Source organism: Colobus angolensis, unplaced genomic scaffold (assembly GCF_000951035.1).
Source record: "Colobus angolensis palliatus isolate OR3802 unplaced genomic scaffold, Cang.pa_1.0 Scaffold26, whole genome shotgun sequence".
Lineage (NCBI taxonomy): Eukaryota > Metazoa > Chordata > Mammalia > Primates > Cercopithecidae > Colobus > Colobus angolensis.
This window is the reverse complement of record NW_012115821.1, coordinates 19,318,076-19,336,219: the sequence shown is the minus strand read 5'-3', so window position 1 is coordinate 19,336,219 and position 18,144 is coordinate 19,318,076. Positions and strand designations below refer to the sequence as shown.

At 46.3% G+C, this 18,144-nt stretch overlaps 1 protein-coding gene across 2 annotated transcripts in view; it reads right to left on the bottom strand.

Annotated features, from left to right (window-relative positions):
- Positions 1-18,144, bottom strand: part of RFT1 (RFT1 homolog (S. cerevisiae)) — a 45,743-nt gene that overhangs the window by 9,166 nt on the left and 18,433 nt on the right. For both annotated transcript variants that reach the window (XM_011947293.1, XM_011947295.1), the window contains 5 exons: positions 13,956-14,034; positions 8,696-8,746; positions 7,573-7,703; positions 5,547-5,691; positions 378-483 (listed from right to left, as the gene is read on the bottom strand). In XM_011947293.1, coding sequence (XP_011802683.1) covers positions 378-483; positions 5,547-5,691; positions 7,573-7,703; positions 8,696-8,746; positions 13,956-14,034 — 512 coding nt within the window. The remainder of the gene's footprint in view (positions 1-377; positions 484-5,546; positions 5,692-7,572; positions 7,704-8,695; positions 8,747-13,955; positions 14,035-18,144) is intronic.

The following is an 18,144-nucleotide window of genomic DNA, read 5'->3' as shown; positions in this document are numbered from 1 at the left end:
GGGGTAGGAACGTGCATCTTGAAGAAGCTCCTCAGTAACTTACTGGAGGACCACTCTTCTGGGGTGAGCAATGAGGTGGAGGAATGAAAATCTAGCTTGTCTGGTGCCTGACTCTGCAAACCTGGACTAATGTAACCTTTCCGAGCCAATGGGGAGGCAAAGAGTAGTTGCTGTCTCCCAGCCCTACGGTGGGGAGCACTTGCTGAACCATGCTGGCGCCACAGAGATCCCAGGAAAGCACCACACTGGTGGACTAAGTGTTGCCTCTATAACAACCATCTGTAAATGCATGTTCAGAATGAAAAGCAAAAAGCTTGACAAGTTACTTCATTTTGGCTGAAGGCCATGATTAAAGGTGTACCTGCTAGGTTACCCACCTGTCGACCTCCTCTTTGCTCATAGCAGCAAATGTGAAACATTCTGTCACTCCATTGATGGCAAGCAGGAGAACATAGAAACAGTAGGAACGCAGCAAAACAGGACCTGCAAGGAAACAACTCACTGAGACTCCAGAGCCCAATCAGAAGGCCCACATGTAACCTCAGTGCTGCTGAGTACCCAGAGAACCAGAACCAGACTATGAGGTCTGCTGGTATTAGCAATGGACAGACTGCATGCTCAAGCTCAGGGTCTTAATTTTATCTAGAAGGATTCCCAGCATTCTACGGCATTGACTAAATAATCCGCAAAAAACAAAAGGACAGGCTGGGCATGGTGGCTCATGCCTGTAATCCTAGCACTTTGGGAGGCCAAGGCTGGCAGACTGCTAGAGCCCAGAGATTCGAGACTAGCCTGGGCAACATGATGAAACCCTGTCTCTACCAAAACTACAAAAGTTAGCTGTGTGTGGTGGGCATGCCTGTAGTCCCAGCTACTCGGGAGGTTGAGATGGGAGGATCACTTGAGTCTGGGGAGGTCAGAGCTGCAGTGAGCCATGATAGTGCCACTGCACTTCAGCCTGGGTGACAGAACAAGACCCTATCTCAAAAAAAAAAAAAAAAAATTATGAAGAAATGTACAGATCTCTTGCTAGACAACTAAAAAAGCTTATCTGGCTAGCAAACAAGTCGGCTCACTTTTTTTTTTTTTTTTTTTTGAGACGGTGTCTCGCTCTGTCGCCCAGGCTGGAGTGCAGTGGCCGGATCTCAGCTCACTGCAAACTCCGCCTCCCGGGTTTACGCCATTCTCCTGCCTCAGCCTCCTGAGTAGCTGGGACTCCAGGCGCCCGCCACCTCGCCCAGCTAGTTTTTTGTATTTTTTTTTAGTAGAGACGGAGTTTCACCGTGTTAGCCAGGATGGTCTTGATCTCCTGACCTCGTGATCCGCCCGTCTCGGCCTCCCAAAGTGCTGGGATTACAGGCTTCAGCCACCGCGTCCAGCCCTAAGTCTGTTCACTTTTTTCATCAGCATGAATAGGCCTGGTGGTTTGAATTCAAAGTCACTAGTGACTTTGTTAGTTAACGGAATCTCAGTTGAGCAGGTCCTAAAGAAAAGACCTTTAACAAATGCCCAGGGCCCAGGACCAGCAGAAAATTACACAAATCCAAAGTGAGAACCAGTGCCCGTAATGGTATTTTCTTCTAAAACAAAGTAATGTAGTTCTATAGCTAACAAGCTTCGGAAAAATCTTCTAACCAGAGAACAGGAGGCTTATGAATGGGATTGATTCCCCCCTTTTAAGAAGGCCATAATCAAGCACCTAATAAAATAAACATACACCTAACCTACGACCCAGCAATTGCACCCCTAGGTATACATCCAACAGAAATGAACACACATGTTCACAAAAACACTTACACAAAAACATCTGTAGTAGTTTGATTCATAATAGCCAAAACTGACCATCAACAGAAGAAAGAATAAACAAAACGTGGGCCATCCACACAAAGGAACACTTAGCAAGAAAAGATAATAAAAATCACTGATCTATGTGAAACCATGGGGGGAAGAATCTCAAAAACTTTGTATTGAAGGAAATATGCCAAATGCAGGAGCACGCATGCTGCATTTCACTGATATGAAATTCTTTTTAAAATAAATACTGATCCATGGTGATAGAAATCAGATTTCTTCTGATTTCTTTGCCTCTGAGGTGGAGTGGGGCAGTTGACTAGAAAGGGTCCCAAAAGAACTTTCTAGGGAAATGGAGATATTCTATATCTGAATCTGTTTGGTAGTTACATGGGACTTTTTGTACATATTTGTCAAAACTTATCAAACTGTACTCTTAAGAGAACAGCATTTTACTTTATGTAAATTATACCTCAACAAAGGAAAAAAAAAAAAAAGTAACCACTAAAAGAAAAGGAGAGGGGACTGAAGTTCCGGAGTCTTAAAATCTGGAACTCATTCAGGGTTTATGAAAGCTGTTTAATATAAAAGATCTCCATGCTGTGGGAACCTAAACAGTTTTATGGCAGTCACAAAATTATAAAAGGAATACTAACAGGGCAGCCCTGATGCCCAAAAAAAACCATTTTCCACGGCCCTGTCTCAGATTCCATGTTTATCACCTCACATTGCATTTTGCTTGTCAAGCCGCTGCAGGAAGCAGCCTGGCCCCTACCCCAGCTGACTCCAGGAAGGGAGGCGGGGACCACGCTTTGCACCCAGGAGACTCAAGGCTATGCTCAAGCATGCCTCCTGCTTCTCCCCATCCTCCTCTCCCTGGCAGAAGCAGAGAGGAGTGGCAGGCCTCCTTACCTGGCAACTGAATGCTAATGGCACAGGTGGGCCCATCAGTAGGTGAACAGTGGGCTGTTGTGAGGCATAGAGAGCAATAAAAACTCTGGCGCGAAGCAGTGACTCACGTAAAGGGTTTTGCATCCATTTGGGGAATTCAAGAACGGAACCAACCTTCGATTGTAGACTGAATTGAGAGGTATTTTAGGTTGAACTGTCCCCCCAAAATAGATATGTTGATGTCCTGACCAGCGGTACCTGAGAATCTGACCTTATTTGGAAACAGGGTCTTCATGAAGAAAACTGAGTTCAAATGAGGTCATTAGGGCAGGCCCTGATCCAATATGACAGGTGTCCTTATAAAAAGAGGAAACTTGGCCGGGTGCAGTGGCCCATGCTTATAATCCCAGCACTTTGGGAGGCCAAAGGGGGGCAGATCACCTGAGGTCAGGAGTTTGACACCAGCCTGGCCAACACGGCGAAACCCTGTCTCTACTAAATATACAAAAACTTAGCTGGGTATGGTAGGGTGTGCCTGTAATCTCAGCTGCTCGGGAGGCTAAGGCGGGAGTCTCTTGAACCCAGGAGGTTGCAGTGAGCCGAGATCGCACCATTGCACTCCACCCTGGGTGACAGAGTGAGACTTCGTCTCATTAAAAAAAAAAAAAGTGGAGGAAACTTGCACACTGAGGCAGACATGCGCAGGGGGATGAGGACGTGAAGAGCGTAGGGGGAAGACAAAGAGAACACAGCTGTGTGACCGCAGTGCTGCAGCTGCAAGTCAAGGAACGCCAGGATGCCAGCAACCACTAGAAACTAGAAGAGGCAGGAAGGGGCCTCTCCTTGAGCCTCAGAGATAACACGGTCCTGGCCATAGCTTCATTGTGCACTTCTGGTCTCCAGAACTGATGGACAATATGTTCTGTTGTTTAAAGCCACAGTCTGTGGTACTTTGTCATGGCAGCCCTAGTTCATTAAGACAAGGGGATAGAGAAGGAAAAAGTAAAAGGCAGAGGGGCAAGAGAGAAGCACCTAAGAGAGAAATGTGAGAAATCTTGGGAAAATTCTGTGAATGTTTGGGTTTTGCTTAAGGATAGCAAAGCTAGGTGTTCTGTGAGTTACCAAGAAAAAAGAAAAGAAAAAGCAAAGCAAAGCTAGGTGTGAGAAAGATTTCTAAGAAAAGCCTCCAGAACACTTACAAAGCCCCTAATTAAATACAGTCCTAATCCCAAACAATGGAAGAGAAGCCACACCCCTACACAAAAGCCTGTCTGTGCTGTGTCCGAGTCCCACATCTGGAGATGGCCAGTACAGCTCACAGGTAAGTAGTCCACTTCCAGGATGAAGACAAAGACAAGTACACAACTCAGGATAGTAGTGTTGTGAGTTCCACTTTCAAAACTAAGATGATGGGCTGAGTCATGATAACGATGGGACAGCCCCCTCCTTGAGGCAATGCGCTGTGATTGTGTGACATTAAAGGCTGCTCCTTGGTGATTGCTTTCTAAAGGGGAAGAGCTGCTATAGAATAGCTGAATTCCCAATCTCTGCCCATAAACTTACTAATGCCTTCCTAATGAGGCCTCCCGCAGCTGCCTGATGGAAATGTACTTCTCACAGCACAAGCCCCAGGGAGCTGCAAACCACTTCATTGGTTTCACAGCAGGTGTTTCTCCAAACTTAATGACCTTTGCTCTGGTATAGAAGCTTGGCCCTTCTTCCCCTAACACTGAAAGTTTGGGCCCCATTGTAGTGGAGACTAAAACATGCTAGTGAACTTGTAAAATGGCATTTGACAAAGCCCTTTATATTGAGATGGGGCAGCAGAAAGAAGTCCTCAGGGTTCTTGTCCAGTGACCTGAGAAATTAAAAACATCTTTGCTGAACCCAAAATTAAACACTGCAAATGGACTGCCAGCTTACAGCCCAGAACATTTTGAAACTGGTGAAGTAGGCCGGGCGCGGTGGCTCAAGCCTGTAATCCCAGCACTTTGGGAGGCCGAGACGGGCGGATCACGAGGTCAGGAGATCGAGACTATCCTGGCTAAGATGGTGAAACCCCGTCTCTACTAAAAAATACAAAAAACTAGCCGGGCAAGGTGGCGGGCGCCTGTAGTCCCAGCTACACGGGAGGCTGAGGCAGGAGAATGGCGTGAACCCGGGAGGCGGAGCTTGCAGTGAGCTGAGATCCGGTCACTGCACTCCAGCCCAGGCGACAGACCGAGACTCCGTCTCAAAAAAAAAAAAAAAAAAAAAAGAAACTGCTGAAGTCCCCAAGGCCCAAGAAGTGCTGTGAGATCCTCAGCGGTCTGGTGTTTCAAAATTAGACACATTCAATACTTTTCTTCTTCAAAAACTGAGAGTCACTGGATTAAATATACCCTTTTATTTGCAGAGATCAATTTTATTCTCTGCAAATGGCTTTGGGTTATCCTTCAGAGGCTTTTATGCATCAGGCTGGGAGATTTATGTGGCATTTACTATCTTCAGAGGTGTTTAGTACCAAGTGGGGACTCATTACCACCTGCCCTCTGCCTTCCTCCCTCACCCCAGAGGGAGCACAGGGAAGCGCTTGGCAAAACACATTCTAGGCCCGAGAGGAAAGCCAACAGCAAGGAGAAGTCCTAATAACTTATTCAAGTGAGGCTGGGGAAGCTGATCGTCCTGGCGCCAAAGCCCCTGCCTATACCTTGAGTGTGTGTCTGGAGTTGAATGAGGGGAACAGTCCCACAGCCCCCGCCACCAGACAGTTTTCCCTACACCGACACAGATATCAACTGTGTGTGCACAAGTTCTTGAACTTCGTGACTCTTCTATTTCTGTTGGGAAATCAGAAAAAAATCCAGAAAAACTCTTGTGCGTACCGGATCCTGAGCTAAGCATGGCCCCTCCGTAGACATCCAGAGCCAGCTGAGAATAGGCAAAGCCAAAAACAGTGATGGTCAGGCCGGCCAGCAGGGCCAGCTTGAGCAGGGACTCCAAGACTGCAGCGGTCACAGCAACGTCCTCCTGGGGCCAGGGAAGAGGGAAGGAAGTTGGATGAATCATGAGCTGAAGAAAACCTTCACCCTTCATGTCTGGCCTTCTCCCTTCACTGTTTTTCAGTTCACTCTTCCAACGACGTGATGGATATCACTATTTTTTTGGTAGTGTGTTTGTTTTCACGTCAATTAGCAAATGAAGGAAAAAGTGTGTGTCTCCTTAGGTAGTAAGGGGGAGGGTTAGTTTTCAATTCACTTGGGATAAATTGTTTCAAATATTGCTTAGGAAACACCCACTTTCCCCTCTGATATTTATTTATTTTATTTATTTTTTAATAGAAATAGAGAAGGGAGTCTCACTGTGTTGGCCAGGCTAATCTCAAACTCCTGGCCTCAAGCAATCCTCCTGCCTTGGCCTCCCAAAGCATGAGGCTTACAGGCATGAGCCACCGCACCAGGTCACTAATATTTATTCTTTTTTTTTTTGAGACGGAGTCTCGCTCTGTCGCCCAGGCTGGAGTGCAGTGGCGCGATCTCGGCTCACTGCAAGCTCTGCCTCCCGGGTTCACGCCATTCTCCTGCCTCAGCCTCCCGAGTAGCTGGGACCACAGGCGCCCACCACCACGCCCGGCTAATTTTTTGTATTTTTAGTAGAGACAGGGTTTCACCGTGTTAGCCAGGATGGTCTTGATCTCCTGACCGAGTGATCCACCCGCCTTGGCCTCCCAAAGTGCTGGGATTACAGGCATGAGCCACTGCGCCCGGCCCTAATATTTATTCTTAAATGTGCAGCAACTTTTCATATACACTAGCCAGCTCTGTGCCTCTCCTACTAAAGATTCCAAAATTATGATGTTACTGTGAATGTACTCTTAGGAAAATATTCCTAAATCAGACTGAGTACCAGATTAGCTCATTTTGAGATATTGTACATAAACTGTATTTTACTAAATATCGTCTAAGACATGCAAGAGGCTGAACTAGCTTGCTATTCTAAAAGTCAGACATTTTCAGTGGTTTTGGAAAGAGTGAAGCTCCTACAACCATATATGCCTAGATTAAAATCTCTTCTTCTGTATTTACCAACCTGAGTATATAGAATCTTATAGTCAGAGTGTAGCTCTGGGCACGTCCCAGTTGTAAGAAGCTTAAACAATTGGTGTGGTGAGTGAAAGCCAACAACCACATCCTCTCCTCCCTTGATTAGCCTGGCTCCAAATTCTGCATCCTTTGGCTCTTGAGACTCTGAGGATAGGGGAGGCATTCTTATGCCTAAGACTGGCCCATGGCTGGGCATCTGCAGGGCAATGGGGACAGCTTTAGAGAGTCCTGAGAGGGCTGGATCAAGAGTAAGGTCACATGGCTGGGTACGGTAGCTCATGCCTGTAACCCTAGCACTCTGGGAGGCTGAGGTGGGCAGATTGCCTGAGGTCGGGAGTTCAAGACCAGCCTGGCCAATATGGCAAAACCCCATCTCTACTAAAAACACAACAATTAGCTGGGTGTGGTGGTGCATGCCTGTAGTCCCAGCTACTCATCAGGAGGCTGAGGCAGGAGAATTGTTTGAACCTGGGAGGTGGAGGTTGCAGTGAGCCAAGGTCATGCCACTGCACTCCAGGCTGGGTGTCAGAGCAACACTCTATCTCAAAAAAAAAAAAAAAAGAGAAAGGTCACAAAGAATATAACAAAGGGGTGAGAAGGAAGGGACAGCCAAGAGCAAAGGGAGAAGGCCACGAAAGAAGAGGTGAGCCCTAGGTCCCGCTACCATATAGAATGTAATACAAGAATGAAATCTATAAGAAAATTCCTGATCAAACAGAAGAGAAACAGACTGCTTCACATTCCTATCTGTTTGTCTTGCAATTAAAGGGAGAACTCACTTGAGAGATGATATAAGAACCAACACTACCTGCTTCTGAAGTGTGGCATCCTTTTCCCTCTCCAGCACCTTAGCAAAAAATATATAAAAACTTTCCTCTATGGGCTGGAAAATTAATCTGGCCACAAGGGCGCCAAGATTATTCACTATATCATACACACCTACAAAACAAAAAAGAAGAAACAACAATCATGTTGGTTTTTCTACTTTAATTTTCACAGCACTATTAAAATTGTTATTTAATATTTCATTAAAGTTTATCTTCAGATAATTATAGATTCACACAGAGTTACAGTGGCCGGGCATGGTGGCTCTTGACTCTATTCCCAGCACTTTGGGAGGCCAGAGTGGGTGGACTGCTTGAGCCCGGCAGTTTGAGATGAGCCTGGGAAACACGGAGAAACCCTGTCTCTACAAAAACGGAAAAAATTAGCCAGGCATGGTGGTGTGCATTTGTAGTCCCAGTTATTTGGGAGGCTGAGGTGGGAGAAATCACCCAAGCCCAAGCCCAGGAAGTTGAGGCTGCAGTGAGCTGTGATGGTACCACTGCACTCCAGCCTGGGCAAGAGAGTGAGACCTGTCTCAAAAAAAAAAAAAAAAAAAAGGGAAGTAATAGAGGGATCCCATATACCTTTTATCCAGTGGTAACATTTTGTAAAACTGTAGTACAATATCACAGCCAGGATACCAACATTGATACAGTCAAGATACAGAATGCTTCCATCAACAGTACTTTCTTATACAGGTCATTAATGCAAAGTTGATGTTTTTCTATTTGATTTCCATTACTTTAGTATTACATTAAAAGATAAAAATGAAAATACTAAAAGACCACGTAGCTACACAAACATGCGGCAGATTCTTGTGGCTGTGATGGTGAGCTCCCTTTTCTCCTCTCTTGGCACCTCCCACCCCCCAAAATGAACACCAGAGCTCTTAGGAGGCGAACTAGAGGGCCGGGGTCTCACCAGAACACCTGCCACCAAAGTCACATTGGAGGGCACGGTCAGCACAAAGACCTACAATTTACAATCTTCAGGATTTTTTTTAATCTTCAGGTTCATCTTTCATTAAATATATCAGAGAAAAATGTTAGGAAGTATCTATTAATAGTATTAACCTTTAATTAAAACACTACAGAATTTCATCTTACCCTGATCACCAAAATTCAATACGTTCAAAAATGTCATCACATATCGCTCGCCTATAAACAAAAAAGCAAAATAATTAGCAATGCCAAATGCACATTACTTTATTGTTTCCTTTCTCTTACTAGCTATCAACTTTTCCAGCTGACAAATAAAGGAGAAATATTAGATAATCAGTTAAAGACATGTCCTTGTCCTAATGTTGATTTCAAATAATCTCAAAGTAACAATTTGGAAAGTGCTGAAGACTTCATTGACAGCGAATCTCCAAGCCAGTAAAATTAAAAATTAAAAAAAAAAAAAAGTCTAAAAATAAGTTTTAAAAAAATATATGGAGATTATTAAATGTTAATAATGAAAATGACGGTACCAAGTTTTTTCTTTTTGAGATGGAGTCTTGCTCTGTTGCCCAGGCGGGAGTGCAGTGGCGTGATCTTGGCTCACTGCAAGCTCCATCTCCCAGGTTCACGCCATTCTCCTGCCTCAGCCTCCCGAGTAGCTGGGACTACAGGCGCCCGCCACCTCGCCCGGCTAATTTTTTGTATTTTTAGTAGAGACGGGGTGGTCTCAATCTCCTGACCTCATGATCCACCGTCTCCACCTCCCAAAGTGCTGGGATTACAGGCGTGAGCCACCGCGCCCAGGCGATGGTCCCAAGTTTTAAGGGGAGGTCAGATAATCTGCACGTAAATTATCTGTGAAGCGTCCATGATTATATGCACAAGCTTATCCAAGGGTTCCTCAGGGGTGGAGACAGCTTTCTGGGGCTGGCAAGGCATTAGACTGTCTTATATTTGAATCAGGAACTCAGGCCTGAGGGGGGCAGAAGTAACAGCACATACATTTTTGCTACTACAAAAATCAGACCTGAGTTCATGATTCAAATGTAAGACAGTCTAATGCCTTCAAGGTGAAGACACCAGCCAGAGCCCCCTTCCCCCTGGCTTTCGTGAAGCTTCTCATCTATGAGGAAAAAGTGTTGACCACTATGGAAAAACTGCCCACGCCCTGAAGGGCAAATTCTCACCTCCTAGTAACTTGCTCAAAAAGGAAAGCATCAAGAGGCTGGAAGCAGTGAGGATCTTCTCTCAAGACTTTCTCCCACCCTGCCTCTCTCTCCAAGCCCCTCCCACTGTGTTTGTGGTAGGGATCACTGCGGGTCCTCATAGGCCTGTGTCTCTGTGCTGCTTGGATCCACCCTCACTGCTAACAGTTCCAGCTTCTGCAAATAGTTTTGTTTTGTTGTTGTTGCTTTTATTTTTTCTGAGACTGAGTCTTGCTCTGCTGCCCAGGCTGGAGTGCAGTGGTGCCATCTCAGCTCACTGCAAGCTCTGCCTCCCAGACATAAGAGATTCTCTTGCCTCAGCCTCCCGAGTAGCTGGGATTACAGGTGCCCACCACCACGCCCAGCAATTTTTTTTCTTTTTTTTTTTTTGTATTTTTAGTAGACGGGTTTCACCATGTTGGCCAGGCTAGTTTCAAACTCCTGACCTCAAGTGATTCACCCGCCTTGGCCTCCCAAAGTGCTGGGATTACAGGTGTGAGCCACTGCGCCCAGCCTCAAACACAGCTCTTAAATCAGTCTCTGCTTTCATATTTTTTTTTTTAGATGGAGTCTTGTTCTGTCACCCAGACTGGAGTGCAGTGGCATGATCTCATTCACTGCAACTTCTGCTTCCTGGGTTCAAGCGATTCTTCTGCCTCAGCCTCTCGAGTAGCTGGGATTACAGGCGCCTGCCACCACGCCCAGCTAATTTTTTCAGGTTTTAGTGGGAACGGGGTTTCGCCACGCTGGCCGGACTGGTTTTGCACTCCTGACCTCCCGCCTCAGCCTCCCAAAGTGCTGGGATTACAGGCATGAGCCAATGCACCCGGCCTGCTTTCATATCTTTAAATGGCTTTTTTTGAGACAGAGCTTCACTCTTGTCACCCAGGCTGGAGTGCGATGGCGTTATCTGGGTTCACTGCAACCTGTGCCTCCTGGGTAGCTGGGATTACAGGCGCCCACCACCACACCCAGGTAATTTTTGTATTTTTAGTAGAGATGGGGTTTCACTGTGCTAGCCAGGCTGGTCTCGAACTCCTGACCTCAGGTGATCTGCCCTCCTCTGCCTCCCACAGTGCTGGGATTACAGGCGTGAGCCACCGCGCCTGGCCAAAATGGCTCTTTAATGTTTGCAAAAAGTCCAGGCTCCTTAATTCTTTATTTGTGGGCTTTTAAACACTGACCCCAAGCTATTATTTTGGCTTCCCTTCGTCAACCTCACTCTCATCACCCTGTCATCTTCTGCTGCACCCTACCTCCCAGGTTTTAGCCCTCCAGCTGCTTTGAGTCAGGCTGGGCCCACCTTGGCTTTTGTCATTCTCACCACCTAGAGTGTCTTTTCTGCAGGGCCCTCCCTGTCTTTTGGCAGAATAGGCTCTCCTTCCTACATTCTATAAACTCCCTGAGGGCAAGAGCCCCTCTCAGTCATCTCTATGACCCTGGTTTCCTAGCAAAGCTCTAGGAAATGAGTTTCCAAGTACTACACCCCTCACAGCCCAGAAACAGTTAACCACACAAATGTCTGTGTCTTTGGTGACAGAATGAAATGCTTGAGGCCATGGCCTGTTACTCATTCATCTCAGTATTCTCAGCACCTGGCATACTGTTCAGGAAATGTGGGGGCAGAAGTAACAGCACATACATTTTTGCGACTACAAAAAGTGATTTCAGGCCCAGCTCAGTGGCTCATGCCTGTAATTCAGCACTTTGGGAGGCCGAGGCAGGAGGATTGCTTGAGTCCAGGAGTTCAAGACCAGTCTGGGCAACATCACAAGACCCTGTCCCTACAAAAAAATTAAAATATTAGCTGGGCGTAATGGTAGATGCCTTGCCTGTAGTCCCAGCTACTTGGGAGGCTGAGGTGGGCGGATCACTTGAGCCTGAGAGGTCAAGACTGCAGTGAGCTGTGTTTGCACCACTGCATTCCAGCCTGGGTGACAGAGTGAGACCCTATCTACAAAAAAACAGAAAACAACAATAAAAAAAAAAAACCCAGGGATTTCAACTTTTTTAGAACTGTAGTTTTAAAAATATAACGGGCCGGGGGCAGTGGCTCACGTCTGTAATCCCAGCACTTTGGGAGGCTCACGAGGTCAGGAGATCGAGACCATCCTGGCTAACACAGTGAAACCCCATCTCTACTAAAAATAACACAAAAAATTAGCTCGGCGTGGTGGCAGGCGCCTGTAGTCCCAGCTACTCGGGAGGCTGAGGCAGGAGAATGGTGTGAACCTGGGAGGCGGAGCTTGCAGTGAGCAGAGACGGTCGGTGCACTGCTGCACTCCAGCCTGGGCGACAGTGCGAGACTCTGTCTCAAAAAAAAAAAAAGTAAAAAAAAATATAACGAATCTGAGGATCTCAGTCGGGCAACTTCCTTATTTCACAGCCACAGAAATGGAGGCCCTGAGAAGTTCCTAATGGCACTCTGCCAGTCAGGGAGTCAGGCTAGGGGGATCCACCCATGGAGCAGGCTCCTGGCACCGCATTCAGGTTGAGCTCTGGAGGCTTTTGTTTGCAGTAAACTTAAACCAGCTGCTGCAAAGACATGTCTAGAGACATGTGTTGTCTGCAATCCAGAAAACCAATTTAGGGCCATCACTTGGACTGGATCCATTCCTCAAACTCATTAAAACTGCTCTTAAAACCTTGGAAGGAAAAAAGTGCATATGAGCAACTGTCCTTTCCGAAACTCCCTCCACCGATTTTCCTGTTCTTACAACAACATGAACTATCATCATACACCATTTCACAATAGTTACCTTGTTGCCTTTTCTTACTCCATTCACAAATACATGCACAGCCCTCCTATGCCAGGCCACAGGGAGGCAGTGGCAGTGGTGAACGGCACACTCCCTGCTCTCCAGGAGCTAAGTGCTCAGGCCCTTCACTCAGCTCTTCCGAGGCTTCTGACTCTCCCTTCCCCAAGAAGGCCTCGGAACAGTTTCATTTTTGTAATAGCAAAGTTATAAGGTTAGGCTAGAAACATGTGTGCACTCTCAAAGATCAGAGAGCCCTCAGACACTGCCTGGTCCTATCCCCTGTTCACAGACGGGGAAAGTGAGGCATAGGGGGAGCTGCTTTTCTTTGGAAACATATGAACAAAAAATACAGATGGGGGAAAATAAAATACCAAGATAATAACAGTTGTATTAGAATGCTAGTATTATTTTTTCTATGTTCTTATTTTTTTCTAACGGGACTATATTTTATAATTAAAAGATAATTTTTGAAAAGATTAAAAAACACATTCAGTAATAGGTACATGGATATGAAATATATATGAAGAGAGAAACTACCACCTTCAGCAACATAACAGTTGCCTTAAAATCTCATTTTTCTAATTAAAGCTGGGTACAAATAAACCAACACATATACATACAAAAACCAAATGTGCTTCCAGCCCCTTGCTGGCCCTCCACATTGAGCTCTGTCATAGGAAAACTGAAAAGACCGAAGTCTGACCAAACTCTCATACAAGCGCATTTTGTCGTTTAAGAAAATAAATCCCAGTCAGGCGCAGTAGCTCACACCCGTAATCCCAGCACTTTGGGAGGCCGAGGTGGGCGGATCACGAGGTCAGGAGATCGAGACCATCCTGGCTAACATGGTGATACCCCGTCTCTGCTAAAAATACAAAAAAATTAGCCGGGTGTGGTGGTGGCGCCTGTAGTCCCAGCTACTCGGGAGGCTGAGGCAGAAGAACTGCATGAACTCAGGAGGCAGAGCTTGCAGTGAGCCAAGACGGAGCCACTGCACTCCAGAGCCTGGGCAATGGAGCAAGACTCCATCTCAAAAAAAAAAAAAAAAAAGATAAAAATAGTTTTATGAAACTGATATAATACTTTTATAATAAACTCATAAAAATCATATAACATGGGGTTTTGGAGTTAGACCTGGATCCCAATTAAGCTGTTCCTTGTTACTACAAAACCCTAAAGAAGTTCTGCAACCTCACTGACTCTCCGTTTCCTCATCCATAATGAAGGGGAATAATATCTTTCTTACAAGGCTGTGGAGAGATTGAAATTAGACCACCTAAGTAATGCACAAAACTAAATAGACGTTGGTTTCGTTCTCTGTATTAAGCCCCCTCCTCCCATTTCTGAAGTTCTTCAGTCCCAGAGGCTCTAAACAGGTGGTCTGGACCCAGGTAATTGGCAGTCCTATGAAATCCCCTTCTACTATGGTCTCCCGACCACTCAGAGTGACCGTCCACTTACCTTCTGTCAAAATCTGTTTCAAGAAAGACTGTTTGAAAAAACTCCAAGTCAGTTTAGCCTCTTTCCAGTTGATAAATGCCTAGAAGAGAAAACGAAACAAAACAAAACAAAACAAAAACATCACAGGCATTGCAAGTCTAAGAGTGCAATGCTACATGAGAGGCAAATGCATTCTGATCCCTAAATCCCAACTTGCATAGTCTCCACTGAATCCTCATTCAATGCTAAGCACACAGAAGCCATCTCACAAACACTGGGGAAGAATTTACATTACTAAACACAAAGCCAAAGTCTGTAAGGGCCTGCCCAAGACTCATATACTGAGACCCCTAAAGAATTGCTGCTGTCCCTTGGGGGCCCACACAGTACACTGTCCACAGATAACACATACAGCTCACAGTTTGTTCTTTCCTTAAAAACTGTCTAAAGCATGCCAGGCTGCAGAACAAATTCTGCTCCATATACTGCACATTGTAATGCTATGTTCAGCCATCCAGGGCCCTTTTACACAAAGTATAGGAGGTGCCCCTCTGTATTTCAAAAGAAATTTAGCTTTCACAGGTCAGGTAAACGACTCAGAATGGGTATGACAGAGAAATGGAGGAAATAAAATTTCATTTTTTTTTTTTGAGACAGAGTCTCACTCTGTTGCCAGGCTAGAGTGCAAAGGCACGATCTTGGCTCACTGCAACCTCTGCCTCTCAGGTTTAAGTGATTCCCCTGCCTCAGCCTCCCGAGTAGCTGGGACTAGAGGCACGTGCCACCACGCCCAGCTAATTTTTTGTATTCTTAGTAGAGATGGGGTTTCACTACGTTGGCCAGGATGGTCTCGATCTCTCGACCTCATGATCCACCCGCCTCAGCCTCCCAAAGTGCTGGGATTACAGGCGTGAGCCACCGTGCCCAGTCGAAAATAAAATTTCTGATATGACTCTTCTAAAACTCCAGGCCAGGCGAGGTGGCTCACGACTATAATCACAACACTTTGGGAGGCTGAGGTGGGTGGATCACTTGAGGCCAGAGCTTTAGACCAGCCTGCAACATGGCAAAAACCCCATCTCCACTAAAAATACAAAAATTAGCAGGGCGTGGTGGTACGTGTCTGTAATCTCAACTACTTGGGAGGCTGTAGCACAAGAATCAATTGAACCTGGAAGACAGAGGTTGCAGTGAGCTGAGATGGCATCACTGCACTCCAGTCTGGGTGATGGAGCAAGGATCTGGCTCAAAAATAAATAAATAAATAAAACTCCCAGCAGGCACCAAATGGCCCATTTCCCAAGGACAAAGAAACAGGTAGGGTAGAGGTCAACCTGTTAAGAGACAGGTGGCTTCAAAGCCAGGGAGCTGAGCACAAAACGGAAGAGCAAGGCAGCCAGGGGGCTCAGTATCCTCCAACTCCTATTTTTCTACCTCCCACAGTTCTCTCTGGGGCCCCCTCCTCTATCTTGTAGGCACCCTGGGATCCCCGAATATTTAGACTAGGTGTTTGGCTTTCTGTTTCGTTTTGTTTTAGAAACAGGGTCTCGCTCTATCACCCAGGTTGGAATACAGTGGTGTGATCATAGCTCACTACAACCTCAAACTCCCGGGCTCAAGCCATTTTCCCCCTCAGCCTCCAGAATAGCTGGGACTACAGGTGTGTGCCACCATGCCTAGTTCATTTTTTAAATTTTTGTAGAGATGAGGGTCTTGCTGCATTGCCCAGGCTGGTCTCAAACTCCTGGCCTCAAAAAATCCTCCCACCTTGGCTCCCAAAGTACTGGGATTCCAGGCGTGAGCCACCATACCTGGTTGATGTTAGGTTCTTAATCCTGGGGTACTTTCATTTTGAAAAGTTGTGATTATCCAAAGTGATGACTTCTGAATGGTAGGATTTCAAAGGGCTTTTTGGGAGGGGAGGGCTGAATTACAAAGGCCAAGCACACTCTACCTCTCCAAATGGTCAGCCACAGCTCTGGAAGTGGGTCCAAGGGCAGGCCTGAAACCTGTCTGTCATGTGGGCCCCTGTTCTGGGCACAAAGCCCATCCGTGAAGAGCAATGCTATCCAGTAGAAATGTAATGTTAAATTTTCTAGCAGCCACAGTGCACAGGCAAAAGAAACAAGTGAAATTAATTTTAATATATTTTATTTAAGCAAAATATTATCAACAAGTAATCCACGTAAAAAATATTTTTTTTGGCCGGGCATGGTGGCTCACGCCTGTAATCCCAGCACTTTGGGAGGTTGAGGCAGGTCAATCACGAGGTCAGGAGATCGAGACCATCCTGGCTAACACGGTGAGACCCCGTCTATACTAAAAATACAAAAAATTAGCTGGGTGTGGTGGCGGGCGCCTGTAGTCCCAGTTACTCAGGAGGCTGAGGCAGGATAATGGCATGAACCCAGGAGGTGGAGCTTGCAGTCAACTGAGATCACGCCACTGCACTCCGGCCTGGGTGACAGAGCGAGACTCTGTCTCAAAAAAATAAATAAATAAATAATAAAATAAATAAAAATTGTTTTCATATTAAGACTTTGAAATCCAATATGTATTTTGCATTTATGACTCATCTCAATTCAGACTAGCTACATTCCAGAATGCTCTATAGCCACATGTGGCTGGTGGCTACTATTTAGGACAAGGCAAGTCTAGAGCACCTCTGAAAGCAAGGATCACTTCTAGCCCCCATTCTCTTTACCCCTTGGTTTCTGAGCCTTTTTTCCAGACACAGGGAGCACAAGTGTGAATCCTCCCAAACAGTGCTGCCCTCAGGGAATCACAGAACCTAGAGCAGATGCCAGGATATCTCTTTAGCCCAGGAGTAAATCTTCCCTGATGAGAAGGAAATTGGGCCACAAGATGTTTAAAATAGGCCATCTTTCTTTTCCCCCAGAACAAAGAGCACCAGACAACTTCCCACCACTAGGGGGCACTGGGGATCACATCATCTTCAGACTTGGATTCTGGCCATAGCCCGCTTCAGCACCTTCTCTCTCTCACACTGCTTCTCACCCCTTGCCATACTGCGGTGGTCCTCCCAGGGGTCAGCAAAGCAGTACCTGTCTTCTTTTAAAAGGAAACAAAGGCTGCTGCTTGTCATGAGGCTCTCATGACGCCTGCTTGCCTGCAGGTTGTGATGGATTTGGGAAGATGATTGAACTCTTTAAAGACAAAGTTCTTTGAGAGAATGAAATCATGACGGTGTACCTAAGCTGAGAGCTCATACTTGATTTTCCTAATGCCTTTGGTTTAAATGGGCTTGTGGTTCAGAAAGAATGGCGACACCACTTACTAAAGTGCTCATTAAGGACACAGCGGCAGGAAATCCAATCTGGGATGTGGCTTCTCCAGGCAGGGGCTGAGTGGTGGGAGAGAGGAAGCATGTGGTGGACTTTTACCATTCTATTCAGAATGGAGGTGTCACTTCGGGCAGTCAAAAGAGGCCTATTTCACAATAACTGGGTTGGTACTGATGAGCTGATCTAAATAGCCGGGAATTTCCCCGGAATACCCTGACCAACAAGCCATTCCACTGCCTCACAGTACTAATGGAGAAACAGCGGCTAGGGTGGTCAAAGGTGGACGGTAACTCAGGGAAGGTCCGGAATCAGAACTCAGAGGCTCATCACACTTTTACCTGAGTCACTCGTCCACTTCCCAAACTCTTCTGACTCAGGATGATCTGATCAGCCACATCCTTACCACAATGACAAGAGTCACTAGGGAGTGTGAGGCTACCATCCCGTCCACTGCCCTCCATCACCTCCTCCACCCTACACAGCACTCCTTCCTCTCCCTCTTGCTCCACCTATCCCAGTTACTCTGGGGCTACCGATGCTGCCCCAGCTTCATCCATTCTCCCACTTTCATCCATCCTTCCCCTGTCCTTACTCCTCACCCGGACAATTGCCACAGGCTCCCAATGAGCTTTTTTGCTTCTTACTCTTTCTCTAGCCTATCCTTCTCATTGCAGGTTCAGGCTTTGGAGTCAAGTTTGGAGACTGGGGCTCGACCTGCAGCTCCTTGACTTATTAGTGTAAATGTTGCCGTGAACAAGATATTTAACTTTGCTAAGCCTTGGCTTTCTCATCTGCAAAATGGGATAAGAAGTCCTGTCTCTGCAGGGCGCGGTGGCTCACGCCTGTAATCCCAGCACTTTGGGAGGCCGAGGCGGGCGGATCACAAGGTCAGGAGATCGAGACCA